The sequence below is a fragment of the Plectropomus leopardus genome, chromosome 5, assembly GCF_008729295.1.
Source record: "Plectropomus leopardus isolate mb chromosome 5, YSFRI_Pleo_2.0, whole genome shotgun sequence".
In the NCBI taxonomy this organism is placed as follows: domain Eukaryota; kingdom Metazoa; phylum Chordata; class Actinopteri; order Perciformes; family Serranidae; genus Plectropomus; species Plectropomus leopardus.
The window spans coordinates 5,446,963-5,461,325 of record NC_056467.1 but is presented as its reverse complement, the minus strand read 5'-3'; the positions used below and the strand labels follow the sequence as shown (position 1 = coordinate 5,461,325).

The following is a 14,363-nucleotide window of genomic DNA, read 5'->3' as shown; positions in this document are numbered from 1 at the left end:
AGTATGTGCCTACCTGAATACAAACCAACCCCACATTATATGAGGTAGTTTATGATGCTGCCCGCCATCTAAGGGGCCCTTAGGTAGAGATGATGACAGCAAAGTTTTTTTTCTTTTAAATGCAGGTGTTGCATTGTATCATTCTGTGTCCCTTCTCTAAATTTTGCGGTTTTTGCAGGTCCTTGAACATAGAGCTCTCTATTAGTTCTGTTTTTTCCTCAGCAGCAGTTTGTGGCCCCTGGGCTAGATACAGTAATTGAGGTGAGGAACACCTGAGCAGTGGACAATTCACAGTTGCTGAAGAAAACATGATGGTGGATAGCATTGTGATCTGCCCTATATGCTGTCAGGTCCACATATATTTGGGTAGGAACATCTTGATTCGTTGGCTATTTTATGCAGGATTTAGTAGGTGAATGCATTCTCATAACTGGAGAAGAGTATTACCCATAGAGTATGGTAAAGGGCGGAGTCTGTGTGAAATTATTATGACAATTGATTTATTGTAGATCATAATACAAATATGGATGTTTCTGTTCAGATGTTTATTTCTCTCCTAAACCCAAATATATTGATACATATTTTTAGTCAAATCAAAATCTGCACCACATAACCTCCGGCAATTGCATAAGTATCCCCTGGCTGGAGTGCTGTTTAATCAGTTTTGATGTCTTGTTTTTGTACTCAAATTAGAGTATGATGTCTGGCAACATTTTCTGTCTGGGTTGTTTGGAAAGTACACATTTTAGCACTGCCAAGTGGCTTTTACTGACATTCAGTGAATAATTGAAGTAGTCTGCAATGATTGCTTCATTAGTACTTAGAAAGTCCACTTTCTTTGGTTTGCCTTTTCGCTGAGTGGAGTGTAATTGTTGCTTTTGCACTTTATTCCCCATTAAACCACTTTTTTAAAAAATTTTTAAAGCAATGTTTCTCAGGGGGACTGAAATTACAGCACTGCTTTGTGTCATTTTCAGTCCACCAACTTTAACTTGAACTTAAATCTGAAAAAAAGAGAAATTTGTGGCTTTTTCTGGCCCAGCTAAAAAGCACAAGAATGACTTGAGGGTTCCGGTTCTTTTCTTCAATCCCTTTCTTCTTCTTTTGACCATAAGATGGTAAACAAATGGCATGTGGGTCGGCATGGTGCTGCACACAGCCTGGGGAGCTGTTTCTCAATTATGGGCCCTTAATCAGGCCCTCAGCTCATGAACTTTGTTTTGACTTGGCCTTGGATACAGTTTTTGGCTGGCAGCACAGTGGTGGTCATTGATCAAGCATGGCACTGTGCTTTGAAACCTGCAGGGAATGTCTGAAGGAAGAAAAGAACAAAAGAGAGTAAAGAGGTTGCGGGGGGAGATTAGCAAAATTAGAATGTCTCGTAGAAGCTGAGGCTGGAGGATTTTAGGCAAGAACAGAATAAATACCGCATATATTCCCGCTGCAGTTATTTGTCTGTGTGTGCATTTCAAAGTTGAATTGGTTATTTGTGGACAGTGCTGTTTATTTGTAAAATTAAGTTGAAGACGTATATCCGCATGTTAAGTCTGGTAGCATAGGGATTTCACTGACATCTTTGCTTTCTGTCTCCACAGTAAACAAACACAAGCCATGGATTGAGACATCATACCATGGGGTGATCACTGAAAACACTGACATCGTTCTGCTTGATCCTCCTCTGGTGGCCCTGGACAAAGACGCCCCCATCCCCTACGCAGGTATGGTACATTTCAACTCTAATGGCTGTCAACTGGAGGGTGATCAAAGCAACAGGGATGAAGGCGGGCTAACTCAGACCAAACAGAAGCAGTCAACAATGACTCAGGTGTTAATCTGCACAGGGAAGCATAGCTGCAGGATATACTTACACTAAGGATATAACCCGTATAAAGCTGTCATGTGATATCACTGTGAAGGGGCTTAAATTGGCTTCATGTACTATAACTGCTGCATCACAGCTTCTTTTTTCTTAACCCTGCAACCATTTAATCCAATAATTCCCAGTGAGCACACATCATATACAGGACTCATATTTCATATTTATTTAGAGTGGAAAGTGGCCTAAATAAGCCCCATGGTGGCTAAGGACACTGGGAAAAAACAGAGTCAAACCGGATTAGATTCTTCCCACTTTGTGACCATTCCAGCTCATCTAAAGGGTGCCAGCTCTTGGGGGAGGACGTTAGCTGCAGGCTTTTGGCGAGCCACAGCCAGCCTATCTCCCGCCAGGGTGCTAATGTGGCCAAGGCCCTAGCATGGGGCTGCTGTGAGGGGCTGGAGCCCACTCACCAAGGCCCTCGAGCTGGGCTGGATGGATGGATGAAGAGGAAGTGTCGGTGTGCAAACGTGCATGTGTGTATGCTTACTAAAACATTTTCTCATTGTTTGCTACAGTGTGTGCATGTGCTGTGGCATGGCCTGAGGGGGCTCACTGTAATGGCCACCCTACAGGGAGAAACAGAGGAAATGATGAGACAGTAGGGAGGGTAGCTGGCTGACCAGCATATGTCCTCTGGCTCTCAATAGACTGACAGTCACACAAGTACACACACACACACACAGAGCGGACAGAGCGCATGGGCATTCCTAGATTTCATATGTGAGAAGATATTTCTCACTAAATTATTAATAAACAAGAACATTAACATCACCAGTCTGTCTTACAGCACTGTTCCTCTTTTTCCTGCTATTTCTATCACTTCTCATTTCTCTCTTGTTTCCTCTCATCACCACTTCCCACATATTTCTTTGTATCACACCTCCCTCCCTATGCACCTTTGAGCTACCCAAACAAACCCACATACAAACACACACTGCAGCAGTCACCCTCTTTTCACTGCCTCTTAAAGCAGCGGTGTCCATCGAGGCAGATGCAGTTCAAGGTAGAGACAGTTATCCAGTAATCCTGATGTCTTCCAACAAATTGCCGGGGCAGAGTGCCATGGAAGTGCACAGGTAGCGGTTAAGCCTCATTAATTTGGCCAGCCAGGTTTTAATTACAGTATATCTAAGACACAGACATGCAACGTCTGACTGACTGCTGAATTAGTGATGGCAAGAACTGTAATACACAGAAAACACCTTCATTTATAAGCTCATAAAATCACCACCTGCTTCGGCACATTCACACCATGTGTGATGCACTGTACACATTTCAAAGCTGTAATTAGGTTTTGTTTACTAATCTACACCAAGCAAACATTTTGAACTCAGAATCAATGTTAATATGTCATTTAAAAACATGAATTTCCATCTGTGCCTCCTAAAAAGAGCCTCACTACTCTAATTCAATAGAAAACAACCCATAGGCCAGCACAAACCTACTCCCTGCTGGTATTTTACATCGCTTAAAACCTGTTCAGTCAGTCCCCCTGACTGCCGACCAGGGTGCAACGGTCACCACACTTACTGGTCTGGAACAACAGGAACAGTGGCAGAGCTGTGCCAGAAAGCTGGTAAAGACTGACATCAGCCATTACAGCAGCTACAAGCCTCAAAATCACACAGACAGCATGTCAGGAAGAGTGAAACAGGCTAGAATAGATGGATTCGTTGTTTTATGCATGGGTACGTCTGACAATGTGTGCAGGTCTCACCCTTAAAAACAAAGACGAGATGATACAAACAGCTGTAAGCTACTTTTTGCACCATCAAGGAAATACACTTTGTTGTACATTTTAAGCTTTCTGCCTAATTTTTATTCATGAACTGAGTTACATATGTGTATGCGCAAACTTGTCTGGAGCATTTTCTTTTGTCTAGTCTGTCACAACACACAATTTTACTAGCTGACAAGTGCCAACGCAAACTCAGTCAGTTGACAACTTGAATTATTCCATTCCAGTGACAGCTTTACATGGAGTGATGTAGTCGAAGCTGTGCAATAGAAGTCAAGTACCAAAGTGATGTAAACCTAGGCTTTATATGGTGCAGAAAAAAGTACTGTCACCAGACAGAGTATGAATATTGGGTATTTTCTGCAAAACCTCAGAGCAGCTATATTTAGATTTCTGGATGGTCATGCAAATGTTTATCGAAAATAAGTTATTTCTACATTATCCATGTATGGCAATGACACTCGGTTAAGATTTTCCAAACACCATGGTCATGGTTTTAAAAGAGCTTCACTGAACTGACGTTCTGCAATGTAAAGCAACAGGGTTCCCTGTGTGTGATGCTCATCCACTGGCCCAACATCCACACCCTTATGAGGTGTGGATGTTGGGCCAGTGCTTGTCAAATATTCAGTGTCAGGAACCCTTCCCCTAACATCACTCTGACAATGGTTTCCAAAACCAACAAGCTTTGAGTCAAAGTGAGTGCTGTCACTCTTTGAGTTAGGCTATTAAACAGCTACCAACCATTTTGTCTTCTGAGATGTTTGCACGACTTGTACAGACTAGTCTCATTTTGTTTCTGCCTCTTTACATATATGTAAAGGGCACGCTACTTTCTCCATCAACCATCAGGCAGCTTACAACATAAGTGCTACAGATTTAATATTTAAAACTTCACTCTCTTCCTCTATGTCTGCCAAAATTGCACCACCTTGCAAAGCACCTGGATTAATAAGATCATGTGAGAATCATGAGAGCAGAAGATCACAAGAGCCCTGATTTTCTAAGCATACCCCGCCAAGAACAGCTCTCTCCTCAGACAGGGTATTGCCAAATATCTACCTGTGGACAGATTTCTTTAGTTGCATCATGGTTTATCCTATCATATTACTTAGTCCTAGTCTGGAACATACAGTACATGTAAGAACTTTTAATTAAAGGTGTCATTTTTGAGGATCAAAAAGTCCTTTGGACTTGGATTGGTGCATTTGTCCCATCCAGAATACATCTTTGTTAGCTAGGGGTTTGTCACAAAGTTTAAAGAAAAATGCCACAGCACTTATTTTGATGGAAGCTACAAACCAGCATCAGAGAATTCATTTGCATCTGCTTGATATGATTAATGGAATGACATCACTCAAGGGAGGTTTAATGTGGTGGAAACAGAATCAAAGGTATTGACTATTAATGGCTGCAGCTCAGATTATACTGTGGGGCATCTGCAAATCATAAGTAAGGCTGGTGTGTTGAAGTGTGGTATATTGCTTTGGACAAAAGTGTCTGCCAAAGTAATGTAATGTGCAGGATTTACTACCGATGATATGTGAATTCAAAGTTATTCGGTTGTGCTAACTGTGGCTGACAGCAGCAGCTAAACGTTATTGATGTACAAATGCAAAGTACATTCTGAAATATTCACTTTGCTGCCTTTTCAAGTGTACTCTGAACTCCATAGTGCTGGATAATGAGTGGGACCAGCTCAGTGGTCCATTAGGTTATTAAACTGAAGTGGCTTTTTTAGGAGACTGCCACCACTGCACTGACTAGGCTTCTAAACTGCTGGGTTAACAAGGTTAATGGGGAAAAGCTGCATAGAGAGTCATTATTTGACAAAGGTTAGCTTGCTGTCAGTCATGTCTGGTTTTCTTTCAACAGCACACACAAACACTGACAACCACACATATTCTTGTGGTGTGGGCATCACGGCACATCGCATATTCATGTGTCAATCCTTTACTTTTACCGGCCCCCAGAGCTCTGTGGCTTTTGCTTGAAAGCGCAGCTAATCTCTCACCAGTGACCCATGTATGCATGCTGCTCAGTCAACAGCAGTGACATTTTGGACAGGTTCATAAGACCAGTTTCACCCTTTATGTTGCCTCTGGTATGTCATATGTCATTGCCTTTACTCAAACTCTGACAAAGGGATGATTTACTTTTTTATTTCTGCCCATGTTCTACAATCATTCGCTGCAAATAAGAAGTCAGGCAGACAGCAGGAATCTGCCTGTTCCTGCTGTCTCATCTAATGTCTGAACAAACAATGTCTCTGAATTCTAATTTTACTGCTTTACTCAACTGTACCTCTCTAGGGCTCTGCTAAAAAATCAATTATCTCTGACCTTGGCTTTCTTCAGAGAATCAAACAGCCTCCCATTACGGCAAAAACATTGGGCAATATCATATCGCCATTCACTGCCATAAAGCAAGGTAAACAGATATGAGTAAACATACAGGCTGGCTAATGTGCTGTGATTAATTAGCCCCTCACTGCCTGTCTGATTGGGAAACAGATCTCAAGCTAATTATGAAAAGTATCTCATTAGCACGGTAGTGGTGAGCACAGTACGGTATGTAGGTGGATAAGCATGAACATTGCGACGTGTTTATTAACGAGAAGAATGAGAGGGGTTTGTTTGAAAAGGTGAAATATGTTGTGTGGTTCACAGATGAGATAAATGTGTCAAAGTGAGATAAATAACTTCATGAGTAGAGATGATAAATGTTGGAACAGTCACTGTATCTATTTGTAGAAGACAAGACCATGCCTTACTGTTAAATGCTTATAAAATATGCCCACATTGACAAGGCAAATCAAACTATCTGAGTGTCATAGGGGAGACCAGTGATGGTTATTAAATTTTTGATTGCATTATTTCTGTCTGTATTGTGGAGCTCTTTTAAGGAAGTATGTTCAAAATGTGATACAAACTAGTTGCATGCATCTGCTATTACAAGGTACATGGTAGATCTATCTTTGATCTTGTTACATCTTTGGAGTTCAAGGATGAGTTGAATAAAATCACCAGCAACTATGATTCCATCCAGTTGATAGTGCATATTGCCACTGATGGCATCACAGTATTCCCGCAGTGCATTTTTTAAATTTGCACCAGTATATTGTGTCCTGTTGGCTCTGAACAAGGTCTGCCTATGTAGTGCAATAGCTCGATCTGGGATGTTAGTGGTTAACCATATCTCTGTGAAGATGTGTGCAGAGCTGTCTCTGATTTCCAGTTGCTCAGTGAGCCTCATTCACATCTCATCAACTTTATTCTCCTGTGACTGGACATTAGCCAGGGAAAGGCTTGGTAGAGGAACAGCTCTTGGTCCAAGTTGGGTAAGCCTCGCTCTGATGCAGGCTCTCCTCCCTCTTCTTGTCCGGTGCTTTTGGTTTCATTTTTCCCCTCTGGTCTGACTGGCTGCTTGGCATATGCCACTGGTGGAGATCCTCTCGTGGTTTGTTGCATTCAGTCCAAACCCAACTTTTCCTGATATTCATATTTGTGTATGATACACAACTAGACAACGTTAGTTGTTCTAAATACTGCTGGCAACAACATACTATTGAGAGCTGGAAAGTCCCTATATAGTGGACGGGTGAGATAATAGATAAGTTCATCAGACCTTGGACTTTCACCCTGGAGCCCAAATGTTCACTTTCCCTATGAATGTTGAGCTTTTTTTTCAAAATCTAATCTTGTTGCTTGAACCTAATCATGTGCTTGTGCTGCACATGTAAGCATAAATGAAAGGTGTTTTAACAGATGTAATACATTTATTTTAAGATAAATATGTGGTAGTATGTTTCTGATGATCAGATGATGAGTTTATCCTGTAAAAAGGGATGCTATCTTGAAAGGACACTATGCATTCAACAGGCGAAAATTGACACGGTTTTTCAGAACGTCAACAGATGCAGGAGGATTCCTGGTGTGAAATATGTAAATGTGGATGGCACTGACTAAGTGGCGATGTCTACCAAGTTGGGATGAGGCTTGAGTCAATCACCTGTTTTAGTTAAACTGTTTTAGCTAGAGTCCTACACTTTTATCAGTTCTGTGAGATAAAATGTCACACATTATGCAAAAAGCCCTGTGGTGTTCTCATAAATGTGGAGTCTAAAATGAAATCATCTTCTGTCAAAGTGTATAAATGGAAACTACAAGTTACTTTTATCCAAGCCTATCGCGATTGAAAAATATAGATGTGAAGTTGAAAAAGAAGCTTACTGATGAGAGAGCCTTTGTGCTTTTTAAAGCTCATTTCATGAGCTGAGTGAACATTTGGAGAGGCCAGGGGGCTGCTTTTAATAAGGCAACAGTTTTTTATGGATTTTTTTCATACTTTTTTTCTCAGCAGGTGCCGCTGTGTCAATTCCCTGAAAATCCCAGACTTCAAAGCTGTTGCTTAAAACCATGATTAAAAAGTAACAGATTGAAATAATTTTGTGGAGAGATAGTCCTTTCCACAACAGGGCTGTCAGATGCCTTTAATCCACCCGTGCTTTCTGCTCAGGCTTTCCTCCCACCGCAGTTCAGCTCCTCCTTCCTCCTTTAGTCATTTTGCTTGTATTTTGACCTGGAACAAGCCTCGCTTTCTTCCCTCCCTCTTGTGCGATCACACTCTTTTTTCATCTTTTCTCAAATAATTTCCACCTGTCAGATTTCATCCAGCTCCAGTGCATTCAGGGGTTGGAGTGGTGCCCTTTATCCTCCAAGAGACACAGCACTGTCCAAAGCAAGCACACCATTTTCCCACAGATGACAGCTCTTTCTTTTTGAAAAGGTTCCATCTAATTAGATCTATTTTTGACTTACACAAGGTGCTGATAAGAAACACATGGACAGAACAAAGTTTGTCCAAGATAAAGACTTAAATGCTAACACAGCAAAGCTGTAAAGTCAAACTCGAGCAGTGTTATTCAGTGATACTGTTATTCATACTTGTTTCTGCAGACTTTTGAGCTGAAAAGCACAGGCAGCATAATGACTATCTCGCTCCTGGCCTTCAGAGTGCCTCAGACTTTGGCTTCAAGACAATGGAGCCATCACTCCACCATTGTTCACATACTCATTTATTAATGAAGTACTGAAATGCAATCTGCTTCTTCACTGAACCACACAGATGAGGGAAATAGTCTTTGTAATGAGATTTTTTTCTAGGCTTTTAGCTTTTTGTCTTTTGATGAGTTACAGAACTGGCGAGGGGAGGGGGCACGGGAGCAAATGGAGTTAGTGCTGCAACTCACTTCTTTGTTCTTTCAAAAGGAAGCGAAGGGGAACACATTTTAGGTTCTCTTGAATGCCATTTAGCCAAATTTCCAGTCAACTACCTCCTTGTTGCACTGAGAGGCAGGGATACTTGAGTGACGAGGTTCCTTTCAAACTGAGGCAATCACTGCTATTGAAATCAGAAACTGATTTGTGAGGCTCCATGTCTGAAGTGGGTGCATTTGCTTCTGTTTACTCTGATATTCTGCTTTTCAAGGAGGGTATCGTGGCCCTGTTGACAGTAGAAACATATCAAAGCTTTGTTCTTGAAGATTTGACCACTTAAAGCCTCATTAGAGTTGTCACGGAGGTGTTATGTGAGCTGTATAGTAGCTCACATTTAGTGATTATAGCTTGCTACAATGTAATACTTAAAATTGATTTTTCATTATCCCTTTAATGCGATTTTCCTAAAAGTATAACTGAAGGATTCTGACCATAAATATCCAGTAATGTTAGCTATAGGTCAGCACTGCAGTTCTGGATCTTCCTATAGGTAACATGGGCAGCAGCCCATTTTTTGTACAATAAATATATCCGGAAATGGTGGAGTGGAGTGTATGTGGAAAGTTTGTTTTACAGCTCTCATTGAATGAATCCTCATGTTTAACGGTGTTGCTGTATCAGGTTAACTTTACACTGACTGCTAAAGACAACTGTTGACCAGAAGCTTCAGGCTAACAGCAAAAACATCATCACTTCTGGACCATGATGTGCCAGATGCTTCAAAATAAAATCACCATTGGTTTGGTTTTAATGTAATTATACCAATGCTTTATTTAAATTTAATAACAGTATTTTACTAAACTTTACGATGACAGTAGTAACTTTCTTTAAATTAATGTATCTGTAGTTCATTGCATAATTTTGTGTTTTAGACTATACAGTAGTTGAGGAGATTTCATATCTAGATATATATTGTGTATCGCAATATAGCCTATAAATACTGTGATATTTTTTAGCCTTATCACCCGGTCCTAAGGGTAGAGTAGCAGAAGGGTAGCAGTTTCCAACATGGTGGCAGGATTATGAAGAGGTTACTGACCATGTGCACATAACACAGATTTTGCTCTGCTGCGCTAAATTCACCGTGTTGAACTTCTGGCGGTTGCAAACCAGCTTTGGTCAAGGCATCACAGAGGTAGAAAGAAGACAAGCTGGAGGAACTGATCATTTTGGTATCTGTATACCAGGAGTTATAGTGCTAGCAACTTAAATGGAAAACCAAAAAAAAAAAAAAACTGGGCTTGGGATAACATTTCTACAAAACTTCAGATGACTGGTTAATTGTATGAATATGGAAAAATGTTGCTACAGTATGCAGCTATAAACTAGCTTACACTACTGCATGTTTTCACTGAGGCACCTGTTGGAGAAAGCTCTTGCATGTAGGTGGTTGTCAGCGTGGTTGTCGGACGGTTACTGCGCAGCAGTGTGAGAGCAGCTTTAGAGTAGGAGAAAATAAAAGGCAAAAGCCATCTGAGGTGCTTTGCAAAAACAAGAAGAAGCGTGCCAGGGGAGGCTTGCCCAGGGCTCAGAATGTGCGAGGTCCCACAAAGAGTACTTGACTGTTATCTAGCTACAACGTCAGCGGCATAAAAAAATATGCTTGCTTGTTTAGTGCTTGACTTATCACTGTGTTATGGTTTTTGAACAGAAAAAAGACACAATCCTAACTATCATTTTATATCTAAATAGTATAGTATTGTCTTCAGCAAACTATCTTTGACTGAACACACAGCTTTCAGTGTATAATGCATGTTTACCAGATAACAGCCACGTGTTTGATTTTGTAGTTTTGCTAAATCATGAAATATCTTTTGAGACAAAAAATGAGAAAATTGACCCTGGCCTTAATGTTATGGGAGATAAAGGACATTTTATGTTTTCCAGGGGTCATTGTCACAGTGGCACGCTGTGGCTCGAATGCTGCATCTGTGAGACACACCTCTATCCTGTGTATTAATGCAGAAAGTACTTTCCACTGCAGAGGGGCCAGTAAATCTGATTAATGTTGCTCAAATTGTCTCTATGAAGTGAGCTACAGTATATCTTAAACAGCAGCATAAGGTGTTAAACTGTATAACACATACAGTGAACACTGTGGTTCACTACATCTGTCATGCCATTGCTCTGAATAATAAATCGAAATACCTTGTGTGATTAAGTGTGTGATTTGCACAATGTGCTGAGAAGACCTCAGTTTTTCAGGTGCAAATTCGTGTTAATATGTATATGCCACAGGTAAATTTGTTTACAATTAGCTTGCAAGCCTCTAATTAAAGTGTCAACAAACCATTGCTCCGCCTGGGAGACAAACATACAAGAAAGTGAATCAAAAGTGTGCTCCAAGTCGTCACAGTCTGATAGAGAGAGAGGATGGATGTTGTTTCAGAGACTTCCCACTGAAGTTCAACTTTTGAGGCAGCGCTCCGTGAGAGCAATCCATGTTTAAGCAGTTTGTCAATATCACATTCATCACTTGCCAGAACATCACTGCTGCGCTTCAAAGAGCTTGACGCCGCTTTTGATATACAACTTAAATTTCAAGGTCCGCTCTACCCTCAGATACTTGTGTTTTTATTGCGCTATCTCTGATCTGGCTCCCAGTCCTATCTCCATGCATGCCATCTGACTTCCAGTCCTCTTTCTGTCTGTTTGCCGAAACAGGACCTCCCTTTCTCTTTGATATTTGACAGCTCCAACCACCCCCACTCCTCACCACCCCCACTTTTTCTCCCGTTACCATTTCATTACCTAGTTTTTCTGCTTCCTCTTTGGAGCTGGAGAGATACGGAGCAGACACACAAGTTTTAGCCACATTGTGTGTATTTGCGTGTGTGGGTCAGACTAAATTGATGACATAATGCTCTGAAGTAAACGTCAGTTTGATCTGTCAAGATCTGTGGTGGAATGTAAAAAAGTAAAATTACTGTGTTTGTACTTTACTCGAGTTTTTCCATGCAAAATGCAACTTTTTTACCTCTGCTCCACCACATCTCTGAGGCAAATATTGTACATTTTACTCCACTACATTTGTCTGACAGCTTTAGTAAGGTCTACTTAACAGACAGCTTTTCATACCCTTTCTGTCCATCGAAAACTATATTTCCATATTAAGTAATTCTGAATTTGAGTTTTCTGATAAAATGAAGGATTAAATGTAGTGAAAATTCTCCTAATTCTTGAAGGACTTCATTCGAAAAATGACCATTTGCATATTAATAACTCTGCACATGTATTACCTTGAATTTGTGAAGAAAACTACTTGCATGCCTCCAAAATAGATGGATTATCCAAAAAAAGTGAACATTCTTTATTAACTGAAATAAACAGGGACCACCTAATAACAGCAAAACTGTATGAAAACATCCAACATGTGATTTTTAATGTGTCGCTTTTGCTTTTTTCAGTGTGGTGTTTCTGCTTTTACTGAAGTAAAAAATGAGAACACTTCTTCCATGACAGGTTCCTGGTAGACAGACGCAACAGCTTTTGATTTTTTTGAAGCAATGTGGAAAATTCAAAGCATTCACCATAGCAACCCACAGTGACTTACCACTCGGCTTCTCAATTTACCTTGGTACTAACTTATTAATCCTCTACTCTTTCACTTGCTTGATTTTTATTGAATGGGTACAGTCTTCACACAAGGGCAAGAAATTGTCTGTCACACCGAGTGAGAAAAGCAATGAACTGCCATTATTAAACAATACCCAGGAGAGCATGGAGAAATGAACGTGGGAATCAAAGGAAAATCTACTTTTGATAGAAACAGACAGTCCGAGCTTTAAATTTAATACTAATCCCTCACCCACATCCATGTAGTTAATTCCAGGATGCTCCCTCCCCTCTGTGTTTCAGAGCGTAGAGGTTATTAGAACATCATTCCACTGAACGTTTCGTGGCCTTAATCACCTGACGGCGAGATTGCCGCAAAAATTGCTCGTTCCCTCCTCTGTTATTCATTCACATTTAATAAATAGCATAGATTTTTTCAAATTGAGATGAGGAATTTGGGGGATTTGTGCACCCCAAGCTACGCTGGGGAGTCATAGTGATGATCGCAGTCAGAAGCTCACTTAAGCCTCATCAAACTCAGCTTCTTATCTTATCTTCTTTTTTTCACATGTCATCGTGGGTTATATAATTTCCACGTTAGCTCGCATGTAAATCAAAGACTCAATTCAGGCTGGGTGGGTGGAGAACGGAAGGAAATGATTGCTGAAGGAAAAATACACAAAATTATGATAAATTGCACAAAAAAAACCTTTTAAAAAAGTGTCATGTGATTTAACAATCCCTCATAACTGGTGAAATGGTGAAAGAATGTTTTTATTTTTCTTTAACAAAAGAAATGGCGCGCTCACTCCTTTAAAGTATTTTGGGTGCCGACTCAGAAATCACAATTGTAAAAAGAAGTCGTCAGCACTCACAGGTAAGCATTTATTACTGTTCATTTATACACAGCAGCAGACAGAAATGGACACATTTCAGCCCTTGGCTTTCTTCAGCTTTATTGTGTCATTCTGAGTGTGACCCTTACCAAACAGAGACCTGGTAGCAATCAACATGATAATCTTAACAAACAATATAAGCTTTGTAAACAAATTCATAAGTTTAGAGTAGGCAACAAGAAATTAATCTTTGTTCTAAATCCATGAAGACAAATACGGATTATAGGACCTAATTGCAGGAAAAAACATATTTTTACACATAAATATGATGAGAAAAATACACTTACATGAAAGTCAACTGCAGATAACAACAACAATCTAATAAGTAATATTAGGGAAATACTTTACTGTTTTCTATATTTGCATCAACCTTATAGAACCCCTAAATATTTTAAACATACAAACAGCAGTTATATAAGCCTGTATATTAAATTCCTTGTATAAATAATAAGAAGAAAACAGTTACATCAAACAAATCCCTTTTGATAAAATATTAAGAATAACATAAATAGCAAAAATCAGGTAATAAAAAAATAACTATGTAAGCGACCCCCTTAACTGCCATAAGCATGGCTCAAGAAGTTGCACTAGAACACTAGAATATTATCAGAAATAGCGATGAAAAATCTCCTGTAGCCAGAAACTTTAATTCGGCTGGCCATTGAGTTTGTACGCTAAGGTTCATGGACATCGAGGTTTTTAGGCCATTATTAAGAGGAGGTGATGGAGAAAAGAAATGTCTTCAGAGAGAGGCTTACTGGATACATTATTCAGACTGAGTAACCTGCAGGGTTGAATGAGGAACTACAGTTGTCCTGTTTTTTTATGAATTTAGATGGAGGACAAAGTAGCCTATCATACTAGGTAGACTTATAGGAGACGTGTAAAGTTGTACATACTGTATGTAGGATACATGCATTTTTTTGAACCATGCTTATGGCAATTATATATATATATATATATATATAATATTTAGGGGTCCTATAGAGTTGTGGCAAATATAGATAATAATAATC

General features: G+C 40.0%; 1 protein-coding gene across 1 annotated transcript in view; it reads left to right on the top strand.

Moving 5' to 3' along the window:
- Positions 1–14,363, top strand: part of LOC121943375 (calsyntenin-2-like) — a 260,798-nt gene that overhangs the window by 100,447 nt on the left and 145,988 nt on the right. The window contains exon 2 of the mRNA XM_042486899.1: positions 1,596–1,718. Within this exon, the coding sequence (XP_042342833.1) occupies positions 1,596–1,718 (123 nt within the window). The remainder of the gene's footprint in view (positions 1–1,595; positions 1,719–14,363) is intronic.